General features: G+C 34.6%; 1 protein-coding gene across 4 annotated transcripts in view; it reads left to right on the top strand.

The window, feature by feature from the left end:
- Positions 1 to 16,226, top strand: part of PRPF4B (pre-mRNA processing factor 4B) — a 35,082-nt gene extending 18,856 nt beyond the window's left edge. Inside the window, exons 6-16 of one of the 4 annotated variants that reach the window (XR_009222144.1) lie at positions 1,094 to 1,304; positions 4,319 to 4,392; positions 5,637 to 5,727; positions 6,407 to 6,554; positions 7,679 to 7,816; positions 8,464 to 8,617; positions 11,338 to 11,452; positions 12,040 to 12,191; positions 13,544 to 13,630; positions 14,727 to 15,004; positions 15,976 to 16,226. Coding sequence is in view for 1 of the 4 variants with exons in the window: in XM_058555348.1 (XP_058411331.1) it covers positions 1,094 to 1,304; positions 4,319 to 4,392; positions 5,637 to 5,727; positions 6,407 to 6,554; positions 7,679 to 7,816; positions 8,464 to 8,617; positions 11,338 to 11,452; positions 12,040 to 12,191; positions 13,544 to 13,630; positions 14,727 to 14,930 (1,374 nt within the window). In the remaining 3 variants the exon portion in view is untranslated. Of the gene's footprint in view, positions 1 to 1,093; positions 1,305 to 4,318; positions 4,393 to 5,636; positions 5,728 to 6,406; positions 6,555 to 7,678; positions 7,817 to 8,463; positions 8,618 to 11,337; positions 11,453 to 12,039; positions 12,192 to 13,543; positions 13,631 to 14,726 lie in introns of all 4 variants that reach the window. The other 3 variants (XR_009222143.1, XR_009222142.1, XM_058555348.1) reach the window with 3 other exon arrangements.
- Positions 16,227 to 18,119: the final 1,893 nt, after the last annotated feature.

Raw genomic sequence — 18,119 nt, 5'->3', positions numbered from 1 at the left:
AAAACATTATTCCTGTTACTATGTGAAAAAAACAAACTATTTTCAATATCTAATAAAATGGCAGATTTTCTAATACAAATGTGATTGTTTAAATGGAACATCTCAAAAATAATTTTAAGACTAATTTAGAGCTAGATGATTAAGAAAATTGGGTGGGGAAATGGTGTTATACATAGGTCTTGATAGAGTCATTTAATGATAAAGTTAGCTGCCTTGGAAGATTGTCAGTTCTTCCTTGGCCATCCTGAGGTAAAGCCACGGCCACCAGATCCTTTGTGGGTGGCAGTTCCTGAAAAGTCCTTCTCTCACCGTCGCTAGGAGAGTTATCTCCTAATGATGAAAAAGTGAGTGAGAGAGTTGAGAGAAAAACCTCTGGAAGACGTGAAAAATGTTTGGATACAAGGAGGAGGACCACAGGCTAGAGAAAGAACAGTTGGGGCAGCTCACCTAAACATACATAGCAAATCATAAATCAGGGAGTGGTATGTCAGAGCAAAGGAAAGACCTTGAATCACCAGAGCATGGAGGGCAAAATTGGAATTTCAGAGAAAACTTACTTTTCTGGGGCACTGATAAAATTGTTGTTATTAAACTGGTTTCCCTAAAGACTTGGTTGAATCTTTCTTTGTTCTTGCCCAGGTCCACAATCCCTTATCTCCAACCCTTGGGGCCAGATGTGCTTCAGAACTCAGAAATATTTGAATTTTAGAAAGGTAATATGGTGCATCTATGTATATTACTTAGCCCCATCAGTGAGGTCTAGAACAGCACCCCATCATCAAACATATTAGTAATTCTACAGTGGGGCATGTTATGTTCACACTGGGGGCTATAAATAAGGCTATAAGTAGCGTGACATCTGTTCACATCAGGGTTGCCACCTAATAAATGTGCACCAAACAGAAAATCTTTTTCAGAGATTTGTGGATTTTAGAATTATATGTAAGGGATTGTGGATCAGATTCAATCAAGGCATCAATACCTTTTTAAAATTTTTAACATTTGACACTTAACTTTTAAGCAGTACCTTTTAGCAAATATATTCAGATGGCATCAGATTTTATGAAAATAATCTATTGTATTGTTACTACAGAAATATAAATATCTTGCTGAAGATAGCAATATGTCTGTACCGTCTGAACCAAGCAGCCCCCAGAGCAGTACTCGTACACGGTCACCTTCTCCAGACGACATTCTGGAAAGGGTAGCTGCTGATGTTAAAGAGTATGAACGGGAAAATGTTGATACATTTGAGGCCTCAGTAAAAGCCAAGCATAATCTAATGACAGTTGAACAGAATAATGGTGAGTAAGTTAGGGTTTTTTTTGACTGTGCTTTTCTCTGAATTTTTACCTCTGTGATTTCATAATGAGAGAGATTATTTTGGGATGAGGAAAAGAGAAAGGGATTAGGAATGTTGCTCCTGCTAAATGTTAAAATGTTCTGTGAATGTTCTCTGTAAATGTTTATTAGTTCACAAAACCTGAACAGTATGTGAATTCCCACATATTTATTACCTTTTGTTTTGCTTACTGTAGAGTATTTTAAAGCAAATTCCAGCCATGATTTCATTTCATCTGTAAATACTTCAGTTTGTATCTCTGCTAGATAAGGGCTTTTAATAAAACATCGCTTATTCTTAATAAAATCGATAATTAAAAAAAAATCTATAGTCTGATTACAGTTAGTTTGAATCAAAATCCAAATAAAATACACCTATTTTATGTGGAGTTTATATCTCTTAAGTCTCTCTTAGTCTTTAATAGTTTTTCTCATCCTTTTTTTCCCCTCTTATGCCATTTTCTTGTGAAGATACCAGGGCTTTGTGTCTTATAAAACTTTCCACTCTGATTTTGTCTGGCCACATTTTTGTGTCATTTATCTTATTTATTCTATTGTCAGTATTTCTTAAGAACTAGTAGTTAGTGTCAGAGACTTGAATAGATTTAGATTTAATTTTTTTGGCAAGAATATTTCATAAGTAGTGTGTACTAACGTTACATCAGGTGGCATGTGGTACATGGTTGTCCTATTTTTATTGACATTGAGATTGTGTGTTTAGATAAGATGATCCCCATCTATCCAATGTGCAGTTTCCCTTCAGCTGTTCACCTGACAGTTTTAGCAGCTGCTGGTGATTGTTACTTAGACCCATTATTTCATGGGGGGGCGGGGTGTTCCAAAGTGGTGATTTTTATTATTTCTGTCATTCCTTTTGAATTATTAGCTTTAATACTGTAAAAGAAGAGATTTCCATTCCTTGATTACCCTGAAATATAGTTTGTACAAGAAGGGTAAGATAAATGCTTGATTATTTTGCTTTATTGACCAATTTTTAGCATAGAATAGAATTGGTGTCCTAGCAGCCTCCAGAGATGACCAATGAGATTTTGGTTCTTTTTGTTGGGTTTTCATTATTTGGTACATTTTGTACTTGTCTTTCAATCCATTGCTGTCATTTTTCTTTTTGAAGCTCAGATTGTTCTCTCTTCAACCGAGGTGGGGAGGAAGGAGCCCTTTTAAGTCTCTTTCTAAAATCTTTTTGACTCAAACCCTTCAGTATTAAATAGTATAGCTTTCTTACTTTCTAGGACAGGGGTCAGTACACTTCCTGTAAAAGATCAGATCGTAAATATTTTAGGCTTTTGTAATTAGACGACTTTTCTCTGTTCCAACTACTGAGCTTTGCTGTTGTCATGCCATACAGAAACAACAGAGGGGCCAGATTTGGCCCAGTCTGTAGCTGTTCTAACACAGTGAGATATCACAGGCTCACCTTGTACATATCTTGCCCCAGAACAGAATCAGCTCTTGCTCCAAGGAATCCTGGTTCCATTTAATAGGAAACACTATTTAGAGATCACAGGGCTCTTAGGGGTGCCCGTTATTTTTAGGCCTTTTCAGTGGACAAAGCTAGGAAATACATATATTTTTAGAAAGGAGGAGTTCATACTGATATTGCCAATCCCATGTGAAACTATAAGATTTTTATTAACTGCTTTGATTTATAATTTCTCTCTCTTTTACAGTGAAAAACTTGGTTCCTAATAACACAATTACTCAGGTTATTATTTTGAAATTTTTATATACATAGTTATCAGTATGGTCATCAATATTACGTATGCTGAATGCAGTTTGAAGATTTAATGGTTCTTTTTGTCCTTAGGATACATCCCAAGGTGTATAGTCACAAATGTGTTTTAAAAGTCGTTTGAAATAATTCTCCTCTGTATGGTTATACCACCAATTTGATAGATTTAGATTTATTTCCATTTGCTTTTGATTTTTAGGAATTTTCTGAATTTTTTAAATTATTAAAACATCTTTCGTATGTGTATGTATTTGTATTCTATTTATGCCTGCACACAAAAAAGCATACTATACACTCATCTATATGAGAAGATCTCCTTCATACCTTTTGCAGCTGCGTACTATTCCAGTGTAATGAATATGCCATAGTTGATTCAGTTTGTCTTCTAACGGTAGATATTTGGATGCTGTCCAGTTGCTGGCTATTCATTGGAGCGTTAATTATAATAACGTTGTGCATTAAGTCATTTTTTTATGCTTGCTACTGTGTCTTTGGGATAGTTTCCTAGAAATGGGATTGCTGGATCAGAAGAGTGAATAAATATGTAATTTTGCTATGTATTTGCAAATTCCTCTCTATAACGGTTGTACACTTTTGCCATCCCACAAGCAATGCCTGAGTGTTAACAGAATGTTGTCATACTTTCACTGTCTCATATGAGAGAAATGGTATCTTGTAATTTTAATTTGCATTTCCCTTACTGTAAGTGAGATTGGGTATATGTTCATATGCTTAAAGCTGATGCCTTCTTTTTTTCTAGTAACTCCTTTTATATATATGTATATATGTATTCCACCCCCCCCCTCAGTTTTCTAGGAGTTCTTGGCCTTTTTAGGGGAGAACTATATATAGCTCTTTATCTGTCTATAGTGGGACTATTAACCTTTTGAGATTTAAGTTGCAATTTAGAAATACAATTTTTTAAAGAGGAGCTTTCATTTTAATACATAATCATTATTTAACTGTTAGCATATTAATTTAACTAACGTTGGTGAAAGTACTGCTTTTAGGTCTTTCAACTTTGTGAAATGCAGCCTTTTTGTCAAAAGTGGATAGCTTGATATACCTTAAGTATTATAAAGTGATTTTAAGTTGAGTGTTAATGAAAAACTGATGTGTGAAAAGGAAAAAAGGTTTAAATTGTTATTAGTGATTTTCCATTGACTTATTGTGTTTTAATGATTGTATTTCTTCATTTTTAAAATATTAATGCTAATTTCCATTAAGGTTCATCTCAGAAGAAGCTCTTGGCACCTGATATGTTTACAGAATCTGACGATATGTTTGCTGCATATTTTGATGTAAGTAATTTTAAGTTATAAAAATACACCTATTAAGTATATATAACAAATGTATTTATGTGGTTATATATATAGAGAGAGAAAGATAAAGCAAAATAATAAATTTTAACATTTGGACAACTTGGGTGAAGGGTATCTGGAAACTGTACTAGTTGGACAACTTTTCTCTAAGTCTGAAATTAGGTCAGAATTTTAATATATGTAGTAGTTAGGTGAGATAGGCTGATGTCAATAATTTCCAACCCTTTATTAGAACAAGGCCTACTTTGAATTTCTATATTGTAGGTGATTGAGAACTTAAAGATTTGGAACCTAATAGAATTCATTGAAAAGTTGGAAATGTTGTAAGGAGCAGGTTAAGAAATTTTGGTCCTTTAGCCGTTTTTTCATTAAAGATTTATCAGTGCCTTTTCTTGAAAAAGTCTTAAAATACATTCAAAAGTATGAGACCATTTTCATTATAAATTTAAGAGAACATGAGAAATAAGGATACTTTGGTAAGGGGAGGTGGGGAGGATAAACATGTAACAGGGAAATTAAAAATGAAGGAAGATAAGCAGTCAATCTCCAGGACCCTGAAGACTTTGGTAATTGGCTTAAGTAATGTGTCATATACAAATATTTTGCAACAGGAATACCAAAAACAATGGGTTAAGAGAGGATGAAATGATTATTGAGCCAGTTAAAGTTTTGGCACCCATCCTCTGCCTGAATGGTACTGAAGGATCTTGTGGGTGTCATGGAAGCTCTTCAGAAGCGCCAGATATTCTTAATCCCACACAGACTCATCAGCTATTGCAGCCAGTGACATTTGGTGCATACGTGAGACTAGAGCAAGAGCTGTTACATGGACAGGACCGTAAAAGAAATGTGAAAATTGGTAGGAGAGAGAGCTGGACACTGGTAGTTAAGTTAGTGCTCATCTGTAATTTTTGTTCTCTATCAAATAGCTAAAGAAAATCAGATCTGGTTTTGAGTGTCTGTTTTCATTTATAATACCCTAGTCATATTCCTAAAAGTTTTTGAAGATACTTTTTTTTTTTCCTGAACATTATTGTGATGCAGAAGACTTTGGTAATAATGTTTCAGCTATATTGCATTTGCATAATGATAGTAAGAGTATTTAATTTGGCATGAAATGTTTTTATTAAGTTGTAGCTGGTTTTGCCCGTTTCTGTTTTGAAGGACGTGCTTTAAATGTCTGCCTGATTAGTGGGTAAACAGTTCACATTTCCTTCTTACAGAGTGCTCGACTTCGGGCTGCTGGCATTGGAAAAGATTTCAAAGAGAATCCCAACCTCAGGGATAACTGGACTGACGCAGAAGGCTATTATCGTAAGTTCACAATTCTTATTAATTTTAGAGTTCATTGTACCATTTTGTAGAAGTATGTTGCTTGATGCCATCACACATTGGAGAACTCTGAAAGTCACATCACAGTGCCATCACTTAAAAAGTGTGGCACATCTAGCAAGCTGCATGAACCCGTGTTATAATCTAGCAAGCAGCCCAGAAGCATCACAAGGTGAAGTGAGGTAAAGACTTGATATGCATCTTAAATCTATTCAAAGTTATTTTCAGCTATGAGATAATACTCCAGAAGGAATGGGTACGTCACTTGTTCTTCTTGATCTGAAACCAAGAAAAACGATATACAAGGAACTTGGGATGCCAGTCATGCGGTATTTGTCATGCAAGACTACAGTTGGAAACTCCTCAGAGAGCGCATTTTTTCCGTACTCTGTTAAAATCATGAGCAGTTGAAAGGACAGCAGAAACTCTTGTAATGATTGGAAGTGGGCATGTAACTTTAACCACATTACAAAAGAGTTACCAGTGGAGGCACGGCTTTGATTCTGCATGATGTCTAGGAAACCAAGCACACAGTAGAGATTTGACACATTTTTTAAGTGATTGCACTGTGTTTCCTGCTTTTTGATTTATTATGTGTATCTCATAGTTTTGTTTAGTAATCTATTATTAAAATTCTAATTTTTTAATTTACTTTTTTTAGGTGTGAACATAGGTGAAGTCCTAGATAAGCGGTACAATGTATATGGCTACACTGGTCAGGGTGTATTCAGTAATGTTGTACGAGCCAGAGATAATGCAAGAGCCAACCAAGAAGTGGCTGTAAAGATCATCAGAAACAATGAGCTCATGTAAGTCCAGAAAACAAAGGTGATGAAACCTTTAATAACACAAGTGTTCACAAATGAACATTTTTAAATGCTATTTTTACAAAGTGTAACACAGTCTGTGTAAAACAAGTACTGCAGTTGTAAAATGACAAAAGGTTCTTTTTGACTGGATTTTTAATATATAGCCATGTGTTAAATGTGAAGTAATAGAACTGTAGACTGATTGTATTTAATTCATTTCAGTGCCTTTCAGTACCTACTTTGTGCACTAGTATCAACTTAGACTCTTTCCTTCTACTGCTTGTCTTATGGCCATCTTTTGCTGTGAATATCTTTAACTCAAGACTAGAGGTGAGAAATAAAAGGATCATATTGGTTAGCTGTCACTGAGCGTATGGTGGCCTGCAAAAAGTGAAAACTGATTTATCCGATAGTTCTGGGAATTATTTGTATCTTTTATCGGTCTTTGTCCTTTAATAGAGTAGTGGTAATTGCGATACCCATATGTTTTAATGCATGATCTGTACCATACAATGAGTTGATGTTAGTCAACTCACCATTAGTTTTGAAACACTAGAAAGAAGTGTAGATTTACAGTAAAGTCATAGGCCGCCCTAGGCTTAGAAAGTTTTGTTTTGTTTTGATGGTAATCCCCAACCTCTGTATTATACACGCTAACTTTAAAGTGTAGCCTATTGACAAATTATCACTAGGATTTCAGAGGATAACCTAATATTAATATTCGGTAAGACATCCGTAATTAGACTCTTAAAGGAATTGAGATTTATGTTCAGTGTGGTTCCATTTTTGTTAAAAATAATATTTTCATCAAAACGTTTTGAGATACAATGTGCAAGATTGATTTCCCTTCAAGAAAGGTGGGTTTGTTCCTTAATGTTTCTGTTTTGTTAATTGATTATTTTGGAAATAACTCTATGAAAACAGTATTTGGCTAAGTATAAAGTATTGTGTGAATGATAGAGACTTGTCACATTCCTCAACAGATTTATCAGTAGTACTTAAAAAAAAACTACTTAACATATCACTTGCGATGCGTCAGACTGGGACTTAGCAAATATGTATCCTTTAGTTTCCCTGAATTGTGAATGTATTCAATTTTGACCTAATTTTCTTTTTCATTTCAGGCAAAAAACTGGTTTAAAAGAACTAGAATTCTTGAAAAAACTTAATGATGCTGATCCTGATGACAAATTTCATTGTTTGCGACTCTTCAGACATTTTTATCACAAACAGCATCTCTGTCTTGTATTTGAGCCTCTAAGGTACAATGTCAAAACCTGTACATTAAAGTGAAAATTTAGCTTCTTCATCTCTACCAACCTCTTGTTAGATAAACACCATGACAAATTTTATGGGTATTTGATTTGTTTTTCCAGTTAGTTAGCTCCGGTTTTTGTTTTTTAACTTTTGTTTAAGAGCTATCTTCTTGACAGTCATTTCTGTATAAACATTAATTACTACGTACCAGTCACTAATCTCGTGTAGCATTCAGCTCAACAGAGAGATTCTCTGAAAATTAAACACGTCAAGGAAGGATTAAGCCATAATGAAAAGAAATGGAAGTAGTGGAGTAGAAATACGATTTTGATCTTCAAAAGTATGGCTTCATTGTTGTGCTTTCAAATGTAAACCTATTCTAAAATCAATAGGAATTTTTACCATTGCATATCTTTCCATCTATTTATTTTGAAAATTGAGTTTGATTGGACAGTTGTTATGTACAAACAGTTTCCTATGCTCTCGTTTTAGTGTAGAATAATTTATCAAAGGTTTAGGAAGTGGTTCTTGAGCAGAATATTGTAATTCATGTTTTGGATTTGATTTTACTTTATGCTTGAGAATGTTTTTGCCTTTTTTATTCCCATTTTGCATTTTAACCTGTAATTTTATTTTTTTTCTCTCCTAAAAGTATGAATTTACGAGAGGTGTTAAAAAAATATGGTAAAGATGTTGGTCTTCATATTAAAGCTGTAAGATCCTATAGTCAGCAGTTGTTCTTGGCATTGAAACTCCTTAAGAGATGCAATATCCTACATGCAGATATCAAGCCAGACAATATCCTGGTAAGTCAAACAATCAGCCTGCCTTGTACATCTCTATATCTTCTTACCAGTAATGTGATTACCGCTTACTCTTCTAGAAATGACATTTTAGAAGAATAATGAGTATATTAATCACCCGTAACAAGTGGCTTTAGCAGTTTTTACTTTTTTGGAAATTGGGCCTTGAAATTTTATAGTAAAGTATAAAGGAAGAGGAACTAGGCTGCTGTCCCAATTTTTTCCTTTTGATTGATGCATTTAGAGTACACACAAATCCCAAGAGTGCTTTAATGTAGTAATGATGGGCTTCCTCTGGTATCTAAAAAAAAAGGTGCTGCACGTGTTGCTGTTTTGAAGTAAGGAGTGTTCACACATCTTTGTTCTCTAACTTGATAGACTGACGGAGTTAGAGACATTTAAGGGAATCATCTTCTCTTAAGCAGATGTATGGAGTTGAGTTTAAAGGTGCCCAGGAATAATTCTTTTTTCCTTTATTCTTGATTGCTTTAAAAGCTGTGGCTTCTTGGGGCCCAAACACAGTAAATCTCAGTTGTGGTTTGGTGTTGTATTGAAAGACATCCCTTTCACAGTCTTGACCTCTTCTAACTAATGACTTCTGGTGTGGTAATATGCAGATTTCACAGTGCTCATGTTTTTGAAATTTAGAAATATGTACTGTCATAGTGGAGTGATTAATGCATACACACACCATTTCCCTCCCTAACCGCATTTCTTCACCCTGTTCTGTGGTGTTTAGAGCTGGGAGCATGTTCACAACTTGGGGAATTCCTAGCTCATCTGCCAGTTACGTGTTCCACACTTTAAAAAGATTTTGATCTCACTAAAGTTTGTTAAGGACTCCTTATCAATAACTTAGCTCAGTTCAGATTTCTTCTTTTTTAGTATCTTAAAATACTTCCTTACAGACTACCACATTAATAATGAGGGATTTCATTTTGATATGTTTGCTCTGAGTTGATAATGTATTGCATATCTAATATAACTTGGGGTTAGAGGAGCTGAGTAATTACAGTGAAATGGTAGGCACATTATGATTGAATTGTCGACTTCCCTAGTCAGCTTCATATTTGATTTTTACCTCAGTTTTTTTCTTTCTCTTTTTTATTGTGAAATATACCATCCATATCAAAGAATGTATAAAATATGTACAATTTAAAGGTAATTATACAGTGAACATCTGTGTAACCACCGTGGTGAAGGTTAAAGAGTGAGACATTTGCTAGTATCTTAGAAGCTCTTGTTTTTAAAACTTCATTTTTCTTTGCATTAATGCTAAACTAGTTTAGTATAGGTTTTCACATGGATTTCAAAACTGAATGTTTTTCTTTCTTCCTGAGGAAGGAAAAAATAGACCTCAGAGACCACATGGAGCTGTTTGTTAATGAAAATCCAAAGCTTTTAGCCCACGATTTCAGCCATCATTTGGTAGAAGTACCACATTCCTCATGGGGGGAGTAGAAGTTGTGTAGCCAAACTAAGGTACACCTGAGTGTGGATACCCTGCTATTATTTAAGGCATTTTAGCCAGCTCAAGAATTCCATTGATAGATTCTAATTTTAAAATGGTCCTCGGGTTTTCTCTGGGTATTGAAACTGCATTCTTAAGTAGCTGAATGCAGTTTATACTGTTAAAAGCTTTTCAAGTACTTTTCCATTTGCAGATACCTATTTTTCTAATCCCCAGATGAAGAGAATGGTTATTGATGTGGCAATTAAAAATAAGCATTTCTATTATTAGCTTAATTCTGTGGATATCATCTGTAATGGACCAATCTGTAGCACTGACCAAACTTTATGATATCCCAGTAGAGAGTGCCTAGGACTATTTATTTGAAGTGTTATGTTTCTTTGGGGAGGGAACGTAGGCCAAGTTCAAGTCCCAACTCGGAATTTGTGTGTGTCTCTTTTGAAGGGGGGAAGGGACTCTGGAATATGAATTATCTTCACTTGTTAATCCTGAACATGCTTCTGACTCATGAGTGGCAGCAGTCATGGGAGCAACTCCAGCCTTTCTCAGCAGATGTCACTGTTACTGTGTATGTTGAAGTATTTACAAAGGAAAAAAGAAACAAATGACTAATATAGAGTTCATGTTTATCAGTTTTGCCAAATATATTTAACATATTCTTGACTAATACTTTCTTTATATTTAAGGGATTTAATATTTTTAGACTTGAGGTGATTGCTAAATTTGGGATGGTCTAGCAGCTTCGGAGGAAGAACGTTTTTATTCTGTTTTTGTCCAAATTTAATCTAGATCATCCTTCTGCTTTCATTGCTGTCATAATTTTCTGGCAACTGAAAGTTAATCTAAGTCTGATCCCTTGTTAATGAACGCCTTCATGTTCCTTTAAGTAGTAACTTGACTTTATTCAGGTATTCTGGGGATTTTTAGAAGACACTTTGCTTCAATGAGATTTTTCTGTTACTATTTCACCCTTTTCTAAATAGTGTTGGTTAAAATTAAATTTACTTGATGTTATCCCATATTTCCTCACTGAAAAAAGTTCTTTTACTAATTATAGTCAAATATTTGATAGCTCAGAATTTTTCATAGTTAGGTCATTGAGTTATAAAATAATTAGGAAAGGAATTTTAAAATGAGTAACTTTGTTCTCAGTATTGGAAATAGCTTCTCAGAGCTGATTATTTTTTATCTGATTATTTGTCTATTATTATTCCTGGCATGAATTAAACTTCCTTGATAAAATGTTTTGCAGGTAAATGAATCAAAAACTATTTTAAAGCTCTGCGATTTTGGGTCGGCTTCTCATGTGGCAGATAATGACATAACGCCTTATCTTGTCAGTAGATTTTATCGTGCTCCTGAAATCAGTAAGTTTCTTCAAATATTCTTTGACCTGGGCCATCATATGCAGTGGAAGCAGCGTGTTTAATGTCTAAGTACTGTTTTCCGTCGCACTTCAGCAGCTGCACGAGTCATTCATGAGGAAGGGAACCGTAGCAAGTTCATCCTCCTCAGGTGGAATGATGGTAGTTGTGACAGGAGTCTTGATCATGTCTGGCAAGAGTAGCAAAACAGTTGTGGAAAATCCTCGACTTTAGAAGACTGCTCTTGATTACTCAAGGTCTGCTTATCAAATTTATGGATCGTATGGGACCTTTGTGTTTTCTCTTCCAGTTGCCTTGGTTGAGACTGATTAGCATCTCCACCAAAGGTGAAATGAAAAAAGAGAAATTTTCTTCTGCCCCTTCAATTCCTCCCCACTCCCCCATTTTTTAAGGTTTTTGAGTTTAAGAATCTCTGTTAAGAATTAATGGGTAAAATACATGAAACTAATGCTGAAGTGAGATATTAAGCTTGTGGTTATATAGTCCAAGCTAAATTAATTCCCCATTAATGGAAATTAATAGTAGTTGATTGTTTTTATCATATATTAAGACTTTCATTTTGTTTTCAGTTATAGGTAAAAGCTATGACTATGGTATAGATATGTGGTCTGTAGGTTGTACCTTATATGAACTCTATACTGGAAAAATTTTATTTCCTGGCAAAACCAATAACCATATGTTGAAGCTCGCCATGGATCTCAAAGGAAAGATGCCGAATAAGGTAGGACATTAGTGTGAACTTGTTTTTTCAAGGTCTTAGCAATAGTTTCCTATAAACTGATAGATTACTGACATTTTTTCATCACTAGTGTCTGTAAAAAGAATTTCAGAGAGGCAGGTACATGGCTACCATGATTCCTTAGCTCTTATTTCTGATGTTTAAATTAGTGGTTCTAATCAGCCAAGAGCCATCAAAAGAGAATAAGAGAACTCCATTTTCTTTTTCCCCTCTAAAGTGTGTCTTGGTGCTTTGCTTGACCTTGTTTTAGTCAGGAGGGTAGGGGCCCATGGTTTAGGGTAGAATTGGAATTGAGGAAAAGAGTATTGATGAGTATACAATTGTTAAGCACCATATATATATGACTGTTTCATATCTCTCTTCATCCTTTGTTCCATTGATTGTCCTTCAGTGATGGGCAGAGAAGCAGCAGTGTTCTCGGGAGCGCACCCTTATTGGTAACAGCACCAAACATGCTTGAGAGCTGGAACGAAAAACGTTGCAGGTCAGGTTAGTTAGATGTGAGGAAGGGCTTAGTAGTCAGAGAATGAATGGGTGACTATTAGAAGAAGAACTTGCTGGCAATCAGTTTATTAAAGATTGGAAGTTATTCAGAAAAGGAAGGTACCAAGAAAATTCACTTGAATTGACATCTTTCTAATATAAAACTCACCTTTAATGTTTCAGCTATAATATTAGTTTCTGTTTGATTAACACAAAGCAAGAACTTGAGGCATTTATAAAAATGTCTGAGGGCCATATCTTAGATTTACAATTTCAGTTTATTTGCTGAATTTCTGAGAGAGATTGATATTTTCCTCCCTATAGGTCAGGAAGCCATTATGTTTTTTAGGTACTGTCCAAATTCTATTACGTTGGACTTGTTTAGAATAGATTACACAGAAATAGCTATGTTGGTGTTTGTTTTAATGTGGTCTGACCTGTATCGTATTAGGCTTGTTGGAACATAATTTGTAAAATGTCATTAAGTTTCTTAACTGCCAAGAGAAAAGGCTCCACCTGTGTAATATTTTTACATCTAAGGACAGATGATTTTAAGTCTTTAATTCTCAGTTTTGAATAGTGAAAGCACAACTTAATCTAATTGGTTTGTCACTGCCTGAGAAAATATAATTTCATGTTATTAAGTAGATTTAGGTACAGCATTTCTGTTAGCTTTTCCAAAGATGTTAATAAACTCTCGAGAGCAAGGAATCTGAGATCATTTTCAAATGAGAAAACAAACCCAGAGAGACTAAATAATGTGTGTGTGACTTGTTATGTATTAAATTGTTAGAAGGCTAGACTGTTTGATAATAGTTTAAAACCCAAGTTTTGTTTTGTTTTATTGCCAGATGATTCGGAAAGGTGTATTCAAAGATCAACATTTTGATCAAAACCTCAACTTCATGTACATAGAAGTTGATAAAGTAACAGAGAGGGTAAGTCTCTTTTAAGTGTGCTACATTAAATGATTATCTTATTGTTAACAAATTGAGTACTAGGAGCTATGAATATTTCAAAACACTAAAAATTTCTTTTTGCTGTTGGCCAATTCTTGAATAAAACGTACCAGGTTATGAAAAAGATGAAGAGATTTTAAAATGTTTGTTTCTAGTACAATTAGTTATAGGTCATATTTAGGCCCTCTTTGTCGCTTCTCTGGATCACTTTCTTGGTCTGGCCTCCCATCCGGCTTCTATGCCACTGCCAGAGTGATCTTTTTGAAAACAAATCTGATCATGTTACTCTCCCTACTTAAAAACCTTTGTTGGCTCCCTGTCACCAATAAGATATTTAAATTCCTAGAATGACAAACTGATATGAACTCGGCTGTCTTCCACAGCTTCCCCTCTCCTCACTGTACTCCATAAACCCCACCATTCCACAGTCAGCATAGCTAAAGGGCCTGCTGTTTCAGACCTCTATGCCTTTGTTCACTGGCCATCCGGAGCGTTCTTTGCCTCCTATACTTCCTCATCCCCTAAAAAAGGATTATTCAACTTCAAGCTTCGGCTGAAATAGACGTTCTGTATGAGCCTTTCTAAAACCTGCAGGTTGGAATAAGGGCTGCTTTATTTTTGCCGCATTGTATTATGTGTCCCTAATTTTGTCAGAGCACTTAATAACATTTCATGGTATTGGCTCATTTACGTGTCTGTCTGTTACCACTTCAGGTTAGAGATAGCACAGTTCAAACATTGTGTTTACTGTTAATTGTTTTTAATTACTTAACTATGTTTTTGAATTTTCATAGAATTCCTGTTTTCATTTTGATCTTTTTACAAAATTAAATTACAGAATAATGTTTAAAAAAACTATCATAGCTAAATTAGGGTTGACTTTTTTCATTTAAGTTTTTTGATTGCTTCTTGAAAAGATGTGGAGGCTAGAGGAAGCCATGTAAAAGTTTTAAATGAGTAGATGATGGTTTATATATTCTTACATATTAATATTTTTGAAAGACAAAAAGTCTGATTTAAATTATATATATTTAATATCTTACTTAGAGATATGCATTTTTAAAATTATTTTTAGGAGAAAGTTACTGTCATGAGCACCATTAATCCAACTAAGGACCTGTTGGCTGACTTGATTGGGTGCCAGCGACTTCCTGAAGACCAACGTAAAAAAGTACACCAGCTAAAGGACTTGTTGGACCAGATCCTGATGTTGGACCCAGCTAAACGAATTAGCATCAACCAGGCCCTACAGCATGCCTTCATCCAGGAAAAAATTTAAACGAGATGAAGAAGCTCCAAGGGTTTGAGTAATTAAATACAAAGACTGAAGAAATTTCACAGCAGTTTATTAATGTATATAAACTTATAAGTATTTCTCCAGCAAATTTGAGGAAGCATGATATATTTGAATTAACACCAAGGGTGATATTTCTTTTAGAAATGTTAGTTAATCTGTTGTGTCTTATGTGAAATTTCATTGTAGAACTGTTTTAATTGCCAAGACTGCACAAAATTACAGTGCTAATGTATATTGTTGCAGTTCACATAAAAGACAAAAGCATCTGTTATAAAACAAGTAGTAATACTGGGTGGTTGATTTATTTTTAGCAGACTTGGCTTCATTTTGGTCTTCAAATAAAATGGCCAGCATAAATGCTGTTTATATTCACGTTTTCCTAGGTGTGTGTGTGCAGGCCACAGCAGCATGCCCTTGGTGTAGTCAGTGCCGAAAGGGGTCTGTTCCTTCTTGAGCCTGCCTGCAGGGATGGTCTCCTCTTTTAAAGCAGGTTGTGTACAACATTCAGTACACTGAAGGTAAGCTAAACCATCAACATCACTGGTGTTTTAAGATATTATTTTATTGGAACAATTGACAAATGAGGGATATTAGCTTTGTGGCAGAATTCCCTGCATGTGTGGTAACTGATCTTGTTTTATTTTTTGGCATTGCAACTGTGGCATAGTTACAGTTTCTGTTCTGTTCATCACATTTAAAATTTGAAGAGTATGCGCTTGATGGATAGAGCGCCTTCAGTGTACTGTTTCTTATTAACTTTAATTTTTTTAAATCAACTTGCTATAGACTTTATATACATTTTGTTAAATACAGTTCCTAGTGACATAGAAACAATGCGTAGTTTTCATTTACTAATTACAAATGTTGAGGCCTAATTCTGAAAGTCCTCATATTTAAAAATTAGATGACATAATGAAATTTTTAACTATTTGTATGTCATTTTTGAAAGTGTACTGCTTTATGGTAAAAGTGTTTTTCATTTGTTCCTTGTTTTCATTATTTGTGATCATGTTGTCTTTCAATACAGGCATAAACCTTCCACTCTTGAACAAAGCAGCTGCTTTTTAAAAGCGGTAATTGCTCCTTTACCTTTTATTTCTTTTGTAAATGAAACTTTTCTTTAAGAATGTGACTTTAAAGTGTTGTCTATTGCATAAAACAGTTGACACTCACTTATTGTAAAGTGAAGATTGTTCTACTGCATGTGAAGTGGACCATGCAGATTTCTGTATGTTCTCAGTATGCATCACTAGATAATAAAGTCTTTTGTGAACAAGGCATTTGTAGCCATTTTTAAAAGTTTTTTGTCTTCAGTGCTGGTAAGTCAGGTCAACCATAGTTAAAAGCAATCTTTGTTTCTCCCTTTAAGTCTTTAGCTAAAAGAATTGTTAAAGATGTAAACCTAGCCAGAAGTTTATCATTTTATTAATAATTAGGATCCTAATTATTTCATCAAAAAAAATCCTACGAATAGTGTCAGCTTTCAGTATAGTGAGATAATTCCTGTAGGTTATGGGGTGTAATTCAGGATTTAACTAATGTTTCTGCTATTTTCTCACTTTTCCTTTTGATGGTGCGGAAAGAGAAAAAAGGAAAACGGGGCTCAGGCCATTCACCGCCTTCTCCAAGGGGTCTGATTTGCTGAGACACCAGCTTCACCTTCTTAACAAGGTTATTTCTGACAGCATGTGTAGATAAACATTTAGCAACAATTTAAAACAAAATCACGTAAATCAGCTTGGTTTCCAACACAAAGGTATTTGTATTTTTAACATGGTAGAAGAGAATTTTCAGAAATGTATGTAATCTTTTCTGTTTGGGTGTTAAAATTAATGCTTGTCTCCCTGAGGAATGTGGAAAATAATCAGATTTTAGGGGTTTAAATAATATTTTAAAATTGTAAATGGGATTTTCTTATTCACCCAGGCACCTAATTACAACAAGCATGCACATTTTGGTGCATTCAAGAATGGAAAATCAGAATAGCAGCATTCTTCTGGTGGGTTTTGCTCCATTTAAAGACATGAAATGAACTGCAGCCAGGAAGGTGATAGATGCTATAATAAGCCAACTTTGAATCTACACCCCGTCTCTTCACGGTTTAGACTTAAAAAGTAAATACAAGGTGGTTTTCATCTTCAGGTAGAGTGAAGCCTTGTAAATAAGGCGTCACAGGTGCAGCTTTTCTACCTTAATGCAATGGGTAGTGATTGTCCCACCATGATTTACTTCATTTTGGTGATAATATGCTGCATATTCAAGTCTCTTGTAGTTATTTTCACTCAAAATAGTTAACATTTTGATGCTTCTTGTGATTATCATGGCTTCATTTTATGTAATTATTTAAGTAAGTTAACTCCCACTAGAAACAGTTCATCTTATGCCTTCAAAACTATTACATATTCTTTAACAAACAAAGTTGCTTGTTACTTGTTCTTTGTGTTTTAGGTGCAGTTCAGTGGAAGATGATGACAACCAGAAGACATGAGCTAAGGTTTCTGTCTATAAAAGATTTAAAAAAAAAGACTCCTCCATTTAATTTTTGTCTGGTTTTTTAGTTTTCAGCATTATGATTTGGGTTTCATTAATGTTTGGTACTTAGAATATTGGTGCTGTTGTGGTGTTCGTCTGTAAAGTGCTTGTTTTATCATGCTTCCTGCCTCTCCCTGCTCCTTCCTCCCCTAAAATAAAAATAGTGGTCAAATTTAGTGATAGAAAAGACTCTTAGATAATGAGATTCCACATAACATATGGTTGTCAAAATTGGTTCCTAAGGATGGTTAGAAAAACAGCAACCACCTAAATAGCATACATCAAAAAGTAGTCTTTAGGTATCTTATCTTCTTGGCAGATGCAAAAGAATAGAAACTGGAATTTTAAGAACAGTATTCAGCTCCTTTAGTACTCTCTTCTCCAACTTACCCTTTAGTAACTTGTTCTTAACAAGCGCTCCAGTCATGGTCTCAAAATAGACAAAATATTCAGAGCCATTGTCAGTTTTTCTTCTTACGAGAAATAAGAGGTGATACTGGAGATCTTTGATGTTCCCAAATTTAGCATTCCTAAATTTATATATTTGAAAGGAACTCTCTAAACTATCTTTATATACCTATACATGATTTTATTTGAATTTGTAATTTTGCTGAGGCAGAAATTTGGAACTCTGCAAGC

The sequence above is a fragment of the Diceros bicornis genome, chromosome 14 (assembly GCF_020826845.1).
Source record: "Diceros bicornis minor isolate mBicDic1 chromosome 14, mDicBic1.mat.cur, whole genome shotgun sequence".
In the NCBI taxonomy this organism is placed as follows: Eukaryota; Metazoa; Chordata; class Mammalia; order Perissodactyla; family Rhinocerotidae; genus Diceros; species Diceros bicornis.
Note: the sequence above shows the minus strand (reverse complement) of the source record. Positions and strands in the feature narration are given on the sequence as shown.